Here is a 16,521-nt window from a genome sequence, read left to right as displayed (position 1 = left end):
TATTTTGTTGATTATTAATTTGGCATTGATTTTCAGAAGCTGTTTGGATGACACATGCTGACATTCATTTTCTGATGATGATTTGAATTTAAGGAATATTAATTTCAATTTTTTTTCTGAAAGTGATTTTAATTTATCTGTTTTAGAACAAAGGAAGAAAATTTTGCCTTAATTTTTTTTTTAGTCTGCATTGCCTAGCGACCCACTTAAAATATTCTTTACCCAAACTTTTTCCCCCCAGTCATTTTGTGATATTTTGCAAGGGGTGAGAGGAGTGGGTGGGGGAAATGAAATCAACCCCTCTCCTAGAAAATGCTAGATCAGCCTCTTGATATAACAATTTTTAAAATGAATTTGTCCTGTGGATCATGTTATTATGAATAAATGGATGGGATGGGGATCTAACACAAGAGAAAGATTACAGGCATGCATTCTTATTTTGGAAATAAAAGGGGGTACCTAAAAAATCGAAAGCACAAAAGAGTGAGAATGAAAAATATCCTATTTCACATTGGAGGGGATGTTCAACTTTCTTTTGGAATCAATTTTTATAAATACATGTATATGTACGTTATCACACCATAAACCATGATTTAATATACTGAAGAAAGAATGTAGGGGTTGGGGGACCAGCCTTTCAATGTGAGTTTCTTTTTAAACTTGATTTTAAAATGTTTAAATTTGAATATTTAAAGGAAAAAGGCTACATTTTTATTTGCCAACAAAATTTCACAGCAGTTGTGGAACAGTCCTTTAACAATTTTACTTCTGGTTGCAAGGCCGTAACTAGGCTGAAGCTTTTAGTAAGGCAAGTGATCTGGGGGCACCCATTAGTCACACGCGAGTCCATGGTAGTTCCCTGATTTTCTCGGGGGGTGGGAAAATTCCCGAAATCTTGGTTTTTATAGAATAAAGGCTCGCATGTAATTGTTGAAAGTTTTCACGTTTCATGGGCGTCGAAAGCAAGTTGAAAGTGAAAAGGGGCTAAGTAAACCAACGAAAAAAGTACTGATAAGACCCAATTTTCAATGCCTGTATTACGCATGTCCATCTTTGAAAAAAATGGGGGGGGGGGGGGACTAGGGGCTTGTCTTCCGGATTGTTAAATGTAAAATATATTTTTTAAAGTTTGTATCTACATTAAATACACTCTAAAAGTTGCTGTAATAAAGATTCTGACATGATCAGACAAGGAAAATAATGTTTTAAAAAAAGGTACTATACCTATTTACATAAACTCTATGCCCCCCACCCCACCCCCCGGTTCCGACGCCTACGCGTTTGAATTATTTTTAAAGGGCGTGCTGAGATGATCAATTTAACATGCGTTCTTAACGATAATAATTAAAAACACCTGGTGAGATGAACAATTCACAGAAATTGGAACAAAAAGAAAACATAATTAATTGATTCAAGTTCAAAATTTTGTTACGGTCTTGGGTTGTACTTTTTTCCCTTATAATTAAATAGATATTTTACATTTAATTAATATAACTTTTACAGTTACTGACAGCCTAATTGAATTATTCTATATTACCCCCTTCCTTAACAGAAAATTATTAACTTAATTAAATTTCTCCACATTCAGAATGTAAAAGTATTAATTAGCTGAGAAGTAATGGACAAGGAGAAATTTATTTTTCATTATGAAGTACAAGTGTATTTTTTTCTTTTAAGTTTGCGTTTGTATATTTATTTCAAATATTTGCGTTATTGAAATACGTGCGGATTACGCTTAAAAACTTCTTGATAAATTAAATTGCTTCTTTTGAATGCCACATATCTGTTCAAATTGTGGTTTTTTAAATATATACATGTACATTTATGCGACTTTATATTCAAAATATATACAAGCGCAAACAGTTCATAACACTCTTATTCACTGGAAATACTTGATTTTTTTTTTAAACTTTATTTTTTTTTTATATATATAGTTTTCTTTAGTTAATAAACTTTACAAAAATTGTTCTAAAAATACAGAATATGTCATTAATTTCTAGGTGCGATAAATTCTTATCAATCTGATTAATTAGTTAGATTAACTTTAAATCTGATGCTATTGTTTACAAGTCTGGTTAATTATGGCTCTTTGATTTATTTTTCACGACTGAGTAACTGTAAAATTTAACTGTTTATATTACTCCCATGACGACCACGCAGTTTCCTATTTTCAGCCAATCAGAATAATCCAAAATCACGTCTCCGGTAATCGGGCACCTGACTTCCTGTGTTTACAGATTTTTAGACCGTAAAGTATCGACACTACAGTTCCCCCTAAAAACAGAATCTAAAGGAATTCAACCGAAATAAGTTTCAAACGGAATGTATTAACCTACAACAAAAAAAATTTAGGTGTTCAGAATCCAAATACACGCCAGAAAACAAACTTTTTTCATGCTGAAATAGAAAACTTTTCGGTCATTACCCCCGGTCAATACTTCATTATTTTTCACTCAGAAGATGGTGGATTATACGTACGATGATGACGGTAACCCAGTGCGTCGTTTGAATGAATGCTATGAAGATGCGTTCTCTGATACCGAGGATCTGATCAACCCGTTCGTTATTAAGGGGGATGGATTTGATGTCACTCTGTCCCTGGCGCGTGGTATGATCAGCTGGACCACAGTCAGCCCTAAAGGTAAACACAAATAACAAATGAAAAAGTAAGTTCTAAAGGTAAACATACAGCCTAAAGGTAAACATACATAGATATATAACCTTCTATATAGCTTTATTAAGCTATTCAAAATAGCTTGATAAAGCTATTTATATGCAGTTTTTCACAAAAACAAAGAAATAAACAAAAAGTAAGTATTTGACTATTCATAGATGTAATGGACTATCAAAAATACAACCTAAATCATAGTTCTTACATTGCTGCTGTTGAATACTTTTAGCAAAATATGAATTTCCATTGTTTGAGTAACTGTGTGTGCGGTGAGGCATGGGTAAGTATGATTGCTTCTCATTGTGCTGACACAGTTATCATTCAACTGTCTCCTTTGTAATTTCAGAAAAACTTATATAGAAAAACTTTTAAAACTGTAAAAAAATTTTTTTACATGCATTGTATTCAAAGAGAACAAAGTTTATTATTTCCACTGCACCTAGAGATGGAGGGGGTATGATGGGGCACTCAATATACTGTTATTTCTAAAGGTAAGCACAGTGGAATAATTAGTAAATGTAAAGGGTAAGAGTTATTCCAGTCAGTCATAAAGGTAACATGTAGAAAACTTCTTAATGTAAAGTTAACCCCATTCTCCTTTCACTCCTGACGAGTTATTCTTACAGGTAAGGAGGAGCCAACAATAATTCACATGTTTTTGCGAAATTTTGATTCCAAAGTTACCAGTAATCATGTGTGATATATATATCATTGTGATGTTTTTTTTACCTTCAGTGAAGAAAAGCAAGATACCACTCCCAGGAACAGCCACAATCTCCAAGGGAACAGTCGACCTTCCTCTCAAGGACATATACGGGGTCCAGATCAAACGGAAGAGGGTCAAAGGTCAGGTGGAGGGGGAGGGGCTGTGTCAGGGGTTCACAGTGTACACCTATTATCAATTTGGACCAAACTGCTGGAAGGATCTAATTATAGATTTTGAACATCCTAGTGAATCCCTGTGTAACAAGTATTATGATGGGATCTATTCATTTATTAAAGGTTTGTATTAGTTGAAGTGTGTGTGTGGTTTAACTGATAGCTGAGGTTTTGATTTTGTATACTACTGTTTAATTTTTATATGTCAAACACTGATATTTCAAAAACAGTGGATATAATGAATATATGTCATTATTAAAGGTTGACTTCGTATTAGTTGAGGTGTGTGTGTAGTTTTACTGATTTTGTATACAGTTAAACTTCAATGCATCAAATATTGATATCTCTAATTCAGAGGAAAACACATTTTTGATATTGGAGGATTTCAGATATCAAGGATATAATACAGTAAAATTTTGTTGTGTCAAACACTGATATATCTGTAATGCTGTGGATATGTCAAAGTGATTTGGAAGTCACAACCACTCGATTCTTTAAGTATCTTGCTTCTGATATCCCAATTCCTCTGATATATTCCGAAGGATTTTCTTGATCCCACTGGTACTAATTCGAGATATCATGGATTCACTGTACTGTTAGTTGAATTTAAGTCACTATTTCAGTAAATTTAATCCACCATGAATGTACATTTGTTTACAGATTTTCCGGGAAGACCTCACTCCCTGAAGTTTTTTATGCAGACCCATGCTGGGGCTCGGACAGGAAGTCAGCTGTACAGAAGTCGGATCTTACCGATGCTCCGAGCTGCTAATCTCAGCGTAGACTTTCTGGGTATGTCCTCTATGTATCTCTACAACAACAGAAAAATTAAATCATATGTACATGTATGCTATGACACACAAATTTACCAGAAGTAACATTATTTAGTAACAATATTTCAAAAATGCAGGTTGTCCCTAAAAATTGAAATAGCAGGGGACATTATGTGGAAATGTAAGATACATGGCATCCTACTAGCCTGGGCTAATGTGTTAACCTTTTAGCCTAATTGGTAGAGTGCTCTGGAATGGCAAGCCAGAGGCCCAGGGTTCAATCCCCAGCAGAGGCAATAAATTGTCTCTGTCAAGAAATGATCCACAAAAGAATTATGACTGGGAGGTTTGTTATATAGTCTACCCTTGATTCCTCCCCACCCTCAAAGATGAGGTCTCATTGTCCAAAGTGAGATGCTAATTAGCAGACACTGCAAATCATGGGTTGCATAAAAGGGAAGGGGGTTGGCAAACATGGTTAGGGTTTTTTTTTAATTAGTTATCATGGATATTAGAATGCTTGCAACTGAGTTGAACTGATTTTGTTGTAGAAATACAGCATTCAGAGCATGTGAAACAAGAAATGATCCACATCAACATTGATGATTATGATTGGTGAGTTACACATTAGTGTTGTTATATATAGTCTCTCCCCCTCGTCCCCCAACCCATTACAAGTCAGTGATAAGTCTCATGTTGATTGTCCAAAGTGAGGTGCCTTTATTGATATGATCATAAAATTCTTTTAATTAATTTGGTACATCTGAGAACGGTAAAAAATTCCTTCCTTTTCCAAGCACAGTGTATGTAAATTAATTGGACTTGTCAGCTATTGATCAGCTGTTAATCAGAGTTAACAATGTCACTGGATTCTGGGCTGTGATACTGGAGTACACAACAATCAATGATAATAATACGCAGTGATAGCAGCCAGTCTTATCCTGCCTTGTATGAATAATTTAACATTATAGGATAACTATAAACACTTAAAAGTTGGATTACAGCCACAGTGTATAAAGGAAAACAAAGCCTTGTAAAATAATTAATATCAAAGATTACAATAATTAAAAAAATATTGTTAATCAAGTATTGAATGGCAAATAATTTCTTTTTAAAATCAACTATGGGCAAAAACGTAACACTGCCTTGGTCAAATGTAAGGCTTAACATTTGTACAGTAGCAGTTAAGAGTTTTTCAGATGAAATTTTAAAATGTGATTTTGTTAAAGACAGAAGCTCCTTTATTTCTTAAGATGATAATAAGTTACATTAGGCATGTCATGATTTATTTTACTTTGAAACGTCTGTTCAGATTATCATTGATACAGTGATTAATCTTACCTTCAAATGATAATTTAAACAGTTATAAATATAAACAATGCCTTTATATGATTGCTCTATTCTTATTTTTACAATATTTGTTAAAAGGTCAAAAACCAAAGAAATAAGCTGCATTTAATAATGAAGCATCCCCCCTTTCAGGGGACTTATAAATGGCTACATTATTGCAGCTCCATGGAAATTCACTGATAACTGGTTTTCAAATTCATGTTATCTTTATTTATTATTTTTGTAGCATGGTAGCTATGGGTGGTGATGGGACCGCCTCTAAGGTTGTGTCGGGGTTAATAACGGCAACACAGACCAGGAACGATGTAGAAATACGACAGGGTTTTACCCCCTCTAGACCAGCCATGCCTGTCGGAATTATTCCCACCGGTAAGTAGAAATACACCATGGTTTCACCAGCCTGCTAGAGCAGCCATGTCTGTCGGAATTATTCCCACCGGTAAGTAGAAATACACCATGGTTTCACCGGCCTGCTCGAGCAGCCATGTCTGACAGAGGGAATTATTCCCACTGGTGACATAAAGCATTCCAAAGGAAACATCTTATCTTACACTAGTTTCTTATTGCAGTGAAATATTATAAAATTTAGTTTATTTTAACCTTAAAATAATAATTTCTTGCATTACAAATTAAAATGATTTTTTACCGTGTAAATAATAAATTGATCTCCTTTGCTTTTACAAGGAATGAGAGATTTTGATGGAAATAGAATAAGCAACAGTTGGTCAGGAGTATTTAAATTAATTTTCATGTTATAAAGGAAAGTATTACCGGTACAAACTAATTGTTATAAATCATATAAATCTTTGTTTCCAAGGAACCACCAATCACATCGCTCGTTCTGTCATGGGTTTGGCTGATCCCATCACTGCTGTTCTGTATATACTATTGGGTGAGTTGCTGTGTTTTTATCTGACCACCTTGCTTCTTGCATTAACTAAAGAATGCACTAGTAAAATTATTTTAATTAAAAAATCCTGTTAAGTACAAATTAAAAGCCATGTTCTCTTTGATCAATTTATGCAATCAGAGATTGTACAGTGAAAACTTTTTATCTCATTGATTGTACAGAGGTAATAAAAATATATTAAATATTGATTGATTTGGACATAAAGGGTAGAATTGTTAAAGTGCACAAAAAAGGGTTGGATTTTCCAACTTTCTTTGACACATATCTGTGGAATTCCATATGATTGAGATACAGAAGTTCAGCTGTACATCATAGTTTTGAACTTCTTTTGGCCAATTACACATTCTTCTTATCAATTCATCCAATCAGAGGTCATGTATCATAAATTCAGCCAATGATATGTTTTCTCTCATCATTTCAACCAATCATTATTGAGAATGTCTGTATATTTAACAGGTTACAGTGTACCAGTAGATGTGTGCTCTGTGTTCAGTGAGGATAAGCTGGTTAGGTGGAATTTCGCTTGCCAGTATGGGTTCGGTGCAAATGCCCTCAGATATGCCAATAATTTCCGCCATAATCTCCTTCCCAAGAGTATAGATGCTGCCATTTATAAAGCCTCGTCTAAAAAGAAACTTTTGTAAGTAATCACTAAGAGAATAGACGCTGCTATTTATAAAGCCTCATCTAAGAAGAAACTTTTGTACGTGATCACCAGTGGTATAGATAATGAAGTTGGCTTGGGTTTCTCTTTATGTAACATCTGTTCAGTTCATATATTTAAGCATTAAAAGCCATAATCTCAAATACCATGCATGGATATATGTCAAAGTTATTTTCAATTGACTGTCCCAATTATTTGATTTTTAAATATTTCATGTTTGATATTTTAAAACTTTGGAAGTTTTTCTTGGGTTCGACAAGATTCCAGATAACAAGCTTTGACTGTTGTGTAGGATTTAAAATTAATTTTTATTTTACTATTTTTAGACCCTACGATTGTGATATTGAATACATTCCTGCAGAAGAAAGACCCAAGGACTGCGATCAAACTGCATGTTTGCGGGGGTAAGTATAGATGTCAGGGCACACACGATTTTTGTTTGTTGCTTTTTAGATGAATCACCTATTGAGCGTAAGATGAATCTGTTTGTCTTTATTTTGTAGATGTACGGTTTGTTGGACAGAGGATGTTAAAGAAGAAGATGAAGTAGAGGAATGTTTAGTGCAGCCATTTAATGATCTCAATACCTCCAACACCAGTGACACATTTGTAGGTAAGATACCCATCAATCAAAACCTGTGTCACAATACCCAATCAGAAACAGTGACACATTACCCAATCAAAAAGATTGACACTTTACCCAATCAGCATTGATGACACATTGCCCAATCAGAAACAGTGAGACCTTTGTAGGTTCTAAGTTACCTAATCATAAACAACAACATATATAAGGAAGCTGTTTTGTTTTCTTGGTTTCATCACAAAATCAATTTTCTTCCATGATTATTTGCATAAGGTGTTTATGCAAAACAAGTGTCACACGGGTAGATTGATTGATCATCATCATAGAACCAAAAAACATTTAAGTGTTTAATAGAATGACACATAGAACTGAGTATATACTGATCAAAACATTTTTCTGATGCAATACATTTTGATTAAGGGTCTACATTAAGGAAATGTTTTAGGAGAGACATGAATATTAATTTATTTTTTCGTTGTAGATTTGTCTAAGGATGAGAGTCCGTGGAAGGTGTCTAAGGGCTCCTTCCTACAGGTGTTAGGGATTATATACGGTGTTAATTTATTTTTTCGTTGTAGATTTGTCTAAGGATGAGAGTCCGTGGAAGGTGTCTAAGGGTTCATTCCTACAGGTGGGGCTGTTTTCTATCCCCGCCCGGAGCGAGTTGGCCCCCGAGGGACTCAGTAAATTCTCACACCTGAACGACGGCTGTATGGAGCTAGTGCTCATCAAAAACATCAACAGGAAGGACTTCATACGTTTTCTTAAACGTCACGGAAACTCCAAAAACCAGGTATGTCTGAATCTTTATCGAGATTGATTGGTTGATTTTTTTTCATATACCATTAAAAAATTTTGCACCTATAGAGCTATCAGCATCTTTAGAAGCGCCACAATTTTCTGCCTTTTCATGGCATTGACGGTTGTATTGGTTAAAGTTCTTTATTGTGTCAAAGCCTATCATAAGACAAAAATTTTTTTTATTGTTTCTAAAACTTTAAAAGTGTGACTTTCAAATCTTATGATGAGCGCTTCCCTTTGGAAAAGTCACTGATAATCTATGTTATACATACATGTATTAGATTTAACACAGTGCTTAGGAACAAGAATCATTAACCATGACTTCCTAGTCACATTTTAATCAGAGAATATGTTAGGCAAAAAAAAATTAATTTCTTGGTTCTCAGACCCTCCCTCATCTCTTCCAAGGGTGCCTCATTGACCCTTTTTATTGCTAAATCAATAAAATATAAACACCAAATCACCTCCCTCATCATCTTTTTAGGTTTTGTACAATGTAAAAAGCTGCCTCATCATGTTTGGGGGCAATAAAAAAGAAAAAAAAATGCCTCCCTCCCTCATCATATTTCTTGAAAAACGGCCTGAGAACCAAGTAATTAACTTTGCATGGCCTTATATTGTTTGTTAAATTATCCTGATAGCAACTTTATTGTATTTGAATAATTAAGATATTTTTTTATTATGACAACTTCTGTAAAATAACATTAATCCTAAAGCAAGGAGAAATTTTCATCATCTTTCAGTTTGATTTTCCATTTGTGGAGGTGATCCGTGTCAAGGAAGTTAAATTTCGTCCCCGACTCCCCACTGGCTGGAAACACACGGACCGTAAATTTCATGAAATCCAGTACAGAATGTCTAAGCTTGAACGCCAGGCATCGAAAGGAAGTCAGATCCTGGAAATCGATGACAGCGATGATGATAAGGACAATGTCAGTGAGCTGAGGAACCCGTTAGATGACATGAGTGATATAGAATCAGATGAAGATGAGGATTTTAAGGGATCAAGTAACAGTGGGAGTAGAAAGGTCAGTCTGAGAGTGCAAAGATGTATACCAAAACAGACAGTTTATATTAGTCCTAACTTCAGACCTGTTTACTCTTACGATTTCGCCGTATTTTATATGGATTTTTAGTCTAAAATACGTCTCACGGTTTGCCATTATGAAAATACGGAAATCGGGAAAACATTAGTTTGGAATTTAACACTTTTGTTATAATCTGTCTTAGTTTCACCCCTTTCATCGCTAAACAAGAAAAAGATTTCAAACACATAAGCGATGTCAGTTTGTCAAAACGCTGTGGTATTATTAAATGAAAGAGACCTTGTTGTTAAATTATGTTTTTGTAATCAGAAAAGCAGTTTTTCTTTTTTAATATGTGTAAAATCGATGGAAAGTGAAATCTTACTGGCAAATGCCAAATCTCACGGAAAAATCTAATAAAAAATACTGAGAAACAGCATTATGGGTAAACAGGTCTGTAACTTAATAAGAGCTGTGTTTGAAACAGGCACAGTTTCAGGAATCTTTTCAACACTGACACTGTCTTATTGAAGCTTTCGAAGGATTGAAAAAACTGAAAGTAATGGGGATAGGGTTGGGGGGTATGATGTAAATGAAGCTTAAGAAGGGTAGGAACATCACAAGTTAATGAAAATTTTAATTTATTTTAATTACAGAGCTCTGCAGGAAGCAACAAGAGTTCTGAACAGAAACAATACATAAATAACAACAACGTCATCGTAAACTCGGCTCATCAGGACCGTAATCTCGTCGGCCCGCAGTACCGCATGACCTTCGCTGACATGGACCGCATGAAGCGTAAAAATAAACAGATTAAAAAGGAAGAGAAGGCAAAGGCGCGCGAGGAGAGACATCTCCGTACAAAGTGGAATCTGGATAACGAGCTAGTGGATAAATATGAATTGGACTTCAGGTTAGTTATATAACAAGCTTGTGGGTAAATATGAACTGAACTTCAGGTAAGTTATATTACGAGCTACTGGATAAAGACGAGCTGGACTTCAGGTACATTATAGGTTGATAAATGTGATAATGCAAAATAAAGAAAAGGTGGAGACCAACACCTTTATGTTTAATTTTACATAAATTTCTGCCTGGATACTTAACAGTATTCAATAGGTTCTGTATCTTATAAGTTGTAAAGTTCAAGTTAAAGAAATAAAATAGATCACCATTGACATGATTTTGAATGGATGCAGTTACTGTGGTAGATTTTAAAATAAATCTACTGCTGCATTCTCATGAAGTGTTGGTGATCTGTATTAATTATGTCTTTAAGTTTGCAAACATGATAATGGTAAACATGATTGAGATCAAATGGTGACAGTTTCAGGAAAATATGAAATCGAACTAAATACAAATGTAAAGGAGGGGAATTTTAACAGCGAGTATTGGAAAATTCACATTAAGAAAGTGTCAGCACAGATGACCTCAGGTTAGGACAAATAATGAGTTAAACAATTCAACCTTAATACATTCTTTTTTTCTGTCATTAGAGTTCACCACGGCCTGATTTCCTTGTGTGGGAGGGGCATCACTCCTGGTTCTGTGTTCCAAGAGGTTGGCTGCCTACCGCTGGCCAGATGATTGACAGCTCCAGTCACCATGGATACTTCCAGATCTTGGTCTTCTAAGCGTTTTACAGTATTGCATTTTTGCATTAAGAGATTAATCACTCTGTAGAGTCATACAGCATTTAAATCAGCTCCAATGTTTAATCATCACAATCAAACTTTACATGGACCTATAGTGTATACATAGGATTGTACTGGCAATTTTATGCAATGGAGACCTATTACTCAATTTTAATTATTATTGTATGACAGTGCTTCTATTGTATATGTTACAAGCAATGTGTTTTCACATTCTGTAGGAATAATGTTTCCATTCTCAGAAAATAGTTTTCATTCTTTCGTTGCAGATCTTATTTATAAAATTGACATTAATACATTAAAGTTTGCAACCCTTTGGATGTAAACAGAATTTGTATAAGTTACATTCAAAATGTTTATTTGCTCAAGGAAGTTCTAGTGTCAAAATATTTAAGTGTAAGCAGTATTATTTTTAATAATAACATGAACTAATTAGATCTAGGTATCTATTTCTTAGGCAACTGAATAATTTTGCTGCTTTTTGGTCTAAAAGCATGAGATGGTACAGTGTACCGTGATTTAAACTGTCAAATATCAAAATCCTGATAGAAATAACTAGTAGATAACAATTTCAGTTTGTGTGTGCACTTTATGTGGAATAATACATAAGTCTGAAGAAGAAGTGAATGTTTCAATGTTTAACATTGTTTTATATGCTTTGTGTGATATTCATTTAATCATATCACTTACTCACACCCTCCTTCCATTTTGTTTCTAATTTCGGGAGGTACTGAGAATTGATTTACATTTAATTGCTTTATTTTGTTTAATGTGCTTTCTATGATTGTATAAAATAATAACCTCTCCCCCTCTCTCCCCTTTTTTGCTTGTGATTTAGAAAAAAAGCAACTTGCTTTTAAGATGTATTTATTAATAAATTGTATAATTATATATATTTTGTATGATGGTGCAATGGATAAGGCAATAAATTTTTATTATCTACATGATCTAGGTAGGGTTTTTTTAAAATTTGTAACAAATGTACAACAATATACATTTATTAGGTAGATATATAATATGTACTTAGTAGATACAAAAGTTTTAGGGCATATCAGGTCAATCAATGCAATTATTGACTTTCAGGTCAGGTATTTTATAGAAATTGTGTTTTTTGTGAATTTTGCAATTGGTTTGTTTTAGTTCAGAGAAAAAAAAATTGGCAATGCAATATAGTAGAGATTGATTCTTTTTGTCTAATTCTGCTTAATAAGAACTTCACATATGGAAAAGAATATCATAGATCAATGTCAAATTTATTCATTTAATAAAAAAATTGACTTCTGTCAGACAAGCTCTATTTTCATTTTTTATGGGAAAAAAGTCTTAAATGTCCTTAATTTGTCATGGTAATATAGTAAATTTTACTTCATTCTCAGTAATTAAAATTTTCAGCAGCATGAAACAGTTATGTATTATATATTATATGCATTTCAATCCACTGATTGCTTGGTAATAATGTTCATATACAGTAGCTATTGCAATGAATTGTACATTTGTGTAATTACATATACTGAATACAGGGAAATTCTTGCCTCACTTTATTTTTGCCCCTTTTGCCATACCCTTTTTGGAGAGAATTTAAAATGGGACAAATTCAAAGAATATAGTATAATTTCTTAATAAGAAAAACTATGACTGGTCAAATTTGATATGGGGCAGACTTGATTGTAAAATTAATGTGAAACGGTGACAATGACAATGGGCAAAAATAACCCTGTACAGTAAAACACGTTTAGTACGAACACGGATACAGCGAATTCACGGATATAACGAAGTTTTTCTGGGTCCCCGGCAAAATTCTTAACAAATCTTTGTAAAATTTTACGGTTATAACGAACTCTGATATAACGAATTTACAGATATAGCGAACTGATTTTGAGTCCCGTTGAGGTTAAATATAATGAATTTTACATCTTTTATAACGAACTTTCAAAGATTTCAAAATTTGATTAATTGAACTGACTTTATTTTCTCTCAGCATTTGTATATAAAATTAAATTCATAATAAAACCTTAGTTATCGAAGGTATGTTTTGTAATATTTGCTTCCCTAACATATTTGATAGTAACACTTGAAGGAAAACATGCATATTGCGAATTCGCTATATTTGGTTATACGAATTCCTTATATGGATATAATGAATTACGGATATAGCGAATTAGATTCACAGGTCCCCAGGACTTCGCTATAACCGTGTTTTACTGTATACAGTAGTTACATTGATGTATACACAGTTATGAAATGATTATGTTGTACATTAATGTTATATTAATACAGTTGTACATTGATTTAAGTCCTTATACTATTCTTATGAAAGTGTAAATTTAGTTAATATACTGATTGCCTGTAGGATTACATGAATAATATTGATGTTGTTCAGATAATCAGTATTGTAAAATTATTGTACAAGTATCCACAATGTTTTATTGTTGCTACAAGTAGATATATTAATTGTATATACACACTATCCATGTGTACATGCATCAGATACAATTTTGTATTGTGACACCTAAATACATTGAGTACATATACATTGTAGATACATTATGTACATGTTATGATGTATATTTATGAGGTATATTGTATATAAACATTGTCCATGTGTACATGTTACAGAAAATTTTCTGTTGGTGTGATACATAGATACATAGCTGATTAGCTTACAGGTGTATACATTTATAATTAGATTGTATATTTAATTTTGACATGCCGTCCTTCAATATATTTGTATTGTTGATGCTGCTTTGCTGTTTGCAAACTTGATATAACTGTGCTTTCATTATTTTTTTTAAAGAATCTTCGTTTTTTTTTATTCAAAGTAATTATTTATTATTTTTTTTTTAATTATTATGATGTTTATCCTTTTCCGTCCTAGAAATAAATTGCATTCCATATAGTTGAGGCATATGAAGTTAGAGTGGGGATGGCAGGTGGGGGGGGGGGGCTTAATTAGTGATATAGGTTTGTCACAGCCCCTCCCCTACCCCCATCCCACATAGTTAAATTATACAAAACCTCGCACATTTCCTGAGAAGGTTAAATGTGCACACAGGTATTAATTTTCAGTGTATCTTCAATATTTATTTTGAATGCTTTATCAAAGATTTTACATTTACATGTATTTAAGTGTGATAGCTTTGTACATTTTTTGCTTTCATATTTATGCTGATCTACATGTACTTTAGTCAATTTATGTGAGTTTAATTTTAATCCCACAATGCTATCCTTTGCCGCTTTCATGAAGAGATAAATTGTGACATAATTATTATAGAGAAAAAATGAACCATAAATCAGTAACACAGCTTATAATAATAACCATAACAACAGCAAAACGTCTTCTTTACAAAAAGTCAAATTGAAATGAGAACACAAAAGTTCATAGGGTAAGCTATTACATGTATATCTAGTCAGAAGCAAAATAGATTTTTAAGTTTCTATGGTTTTTATGAAATCCATATCAGATCTTTTATTTGCCTCAAATTTGCTTCAAATTTGATTTGGTGATCTTTAGATTGAGGCATGTCAGATTTTTCATGAAGTCATTGTCTTATTGAAGCTTGAATTTTACAGATCTTGGTTTTGTTGATGCTTGTCTTTCATTGGTATTGTGAAGTTGAAAATGTTGAAAGACTTTTAGGCTAATAATTTTCAGAAATACTTAAACTTATAGCCATTGTTTTACAATGACTACTGAAAAAGTTATAATTTTTGTACTACAGTCAGCCCAGTGTTCCAATTTACTCTCGCTGAGATTTTAAAGATTTTTATAGCAATACTTACCACTGTTTTCACAATTTTAAAGTTATTTTAAGCTTTGTAGTATTTCAGGATGTTTTATATCTCACTTAAAAAAAAGCAATTATTCTCAGTCTGATGTGTCTGAAAGATAAACTTAGGTTTAGTTGTAAAAAAAATCAGAGATTAAAATTGACTGTAAGATAAATTCGGAGTAATTGTAAAATCCTGAATTATCTCCAGATTACAGGTTGTACAGTGTAGGATAAACCAAGACTGCTTGTAAAGTCTACTAAGCAGGACAACTTGATTTTATTCTGTGATTATCTGTAGTTATCATTGTATGGAAACAGTATTGTAAAATCACATGTATTGTTTTGATAATAAATATGCATAAATTATGAAAATATATACTTCTGCCTTTGGATTCATTGACAGACATTAAAAAATTAGTTGTCTATAGTTAGTATTAACAAAGTCAATATGAGCTTGTGCTTTTATAAGTGCACATTGATCATCGTCAGTCTGTCTGTCTGTAAATTTTTAACATTTTCGACCTTTCAAAACCACCGGACCAATGTCAACCAGACTTGCCACAATTCATTCTCGGTGAAGGAGATTGTATATCTGAAAGGAAGGGCCCAAAGCTTTTTATTCTCTAATATGATTAAGCATTAGTGAAAATGTGATTGTAATGTTTAAAAATCTCAAGAACCGGGCTAAAAATGTTGAAATGTACCCAGTAAATGAAACCTTATTTACGTAGTGAAGATCTCAAATCATGACCCTCGGTGTGGGATTGGACCACATTGGGGACAAAAATTTTTACATTGAGGCCATGATTAGTAACATTGACGTGGAAGAGTTCTTCAAAATTCTTAAAAGCGTGACCATCATAGCTCTTACAGAAGAAAACCAATAGAAACTTATAAGTGTTTTATAATCCACTTATTAGCAATTTATAAGTCACTTATAAGTGTACTATTTAAGTCAAAGTAAGTATAAGTGGGGAACAGATTTTGTTAATACTTAACTTATAAGGAAAGATGAGCTACATATCGGTGAATATTTCACTTATACCTCACTTATAAGTGAAGATCAGTATCGTATGAGCAAGAATAAGCGTGGACTTAGAATTTTTCCCCTATTAATAGTAGACTTCTCTCTTGGAGCATTATGGGTATTCAAGGTAACCAATCAGAAAGTTTGTCTCTGCAGAGACGAGCAACAAGAATTTGAAACTAAGTTAGTGTCAGTGAAAGGATGATGTAGGAGATTTTAGATTTATTTTGAGTATGCCTTCATATCAGGTACAACAAGTATAGGTTCTATTTACATCATCTTTTTATTTTAACTTCCTAAATGCCTAAAATTTTGAATCAATTGACTCAGCTGCTTTCAGATGTCGTAAATTTGAAGAAGACTCAAGGTCATTAAATCTTGTTGCCTTTTTGTCCAACATTCTTGTTAGTAAACTG

The 16,521-nt window shown here is 33.2% G+C and overlaps 1 protein-coding gene across 1 annotated transcript; it reads left to right on the top strand.

Moving 5' to 3' along the window:
• The first annotated feature begins 2,223 nt into the window (after positions 1–2,223).
• On the top strand, positions 2,224–12,026 carry LOC134243092 (ceramide kinase-like protein). The gene is made up of 13 exons (XM_062725310.1): positions 2,224–2,641; positions 3,407–3,673; positions 4,211–4,342; positions 4,875–4,938; positions 5,900–6,042; positions 6,491–6,565; positions 7,040–7,223; positions 7,574–7,651; positions 7,751–7,860; positions 8,409–8,623; positions 9,375–9,659; positions 10,313–10,569; positions 11,153–12,026. The coding sequence occupies exons 1-13, from the start codon at positions 2,461–2,463 to the stop codon at positions 11,241–11,243; spliced, it is 2,082 nt and encodes a 693-aa protein (XP_062581294.1). The 5' UTR covers positions 2,224–2,460; the 3' UTR covers positions 11,244–12,026.
• The last annotated feature ends 4,495 nt before the right edge of the window (positions 12,027–16,521 follow it).

Source organism: Saccostrea cucullata, unplaced genomic scaffold (genome assembly GCF_032062105.1).
Source record: "Saccostrea cucullata isolate Sc308-1 unplaced genomic scaffold, CSIRO_AGI_Scuc_v1 ctg973, whole genome shotgun sequence".
Lineage (NCBI taxonomy): Eukaryota > Metazoa > Mollusca > Bivalvia > Ostreida > Ostreidae > Saccostrea > Saccostrea cuccullata.
This window is presented reverse-complemented; position numbering and strand designations above follow the sequence as displayed.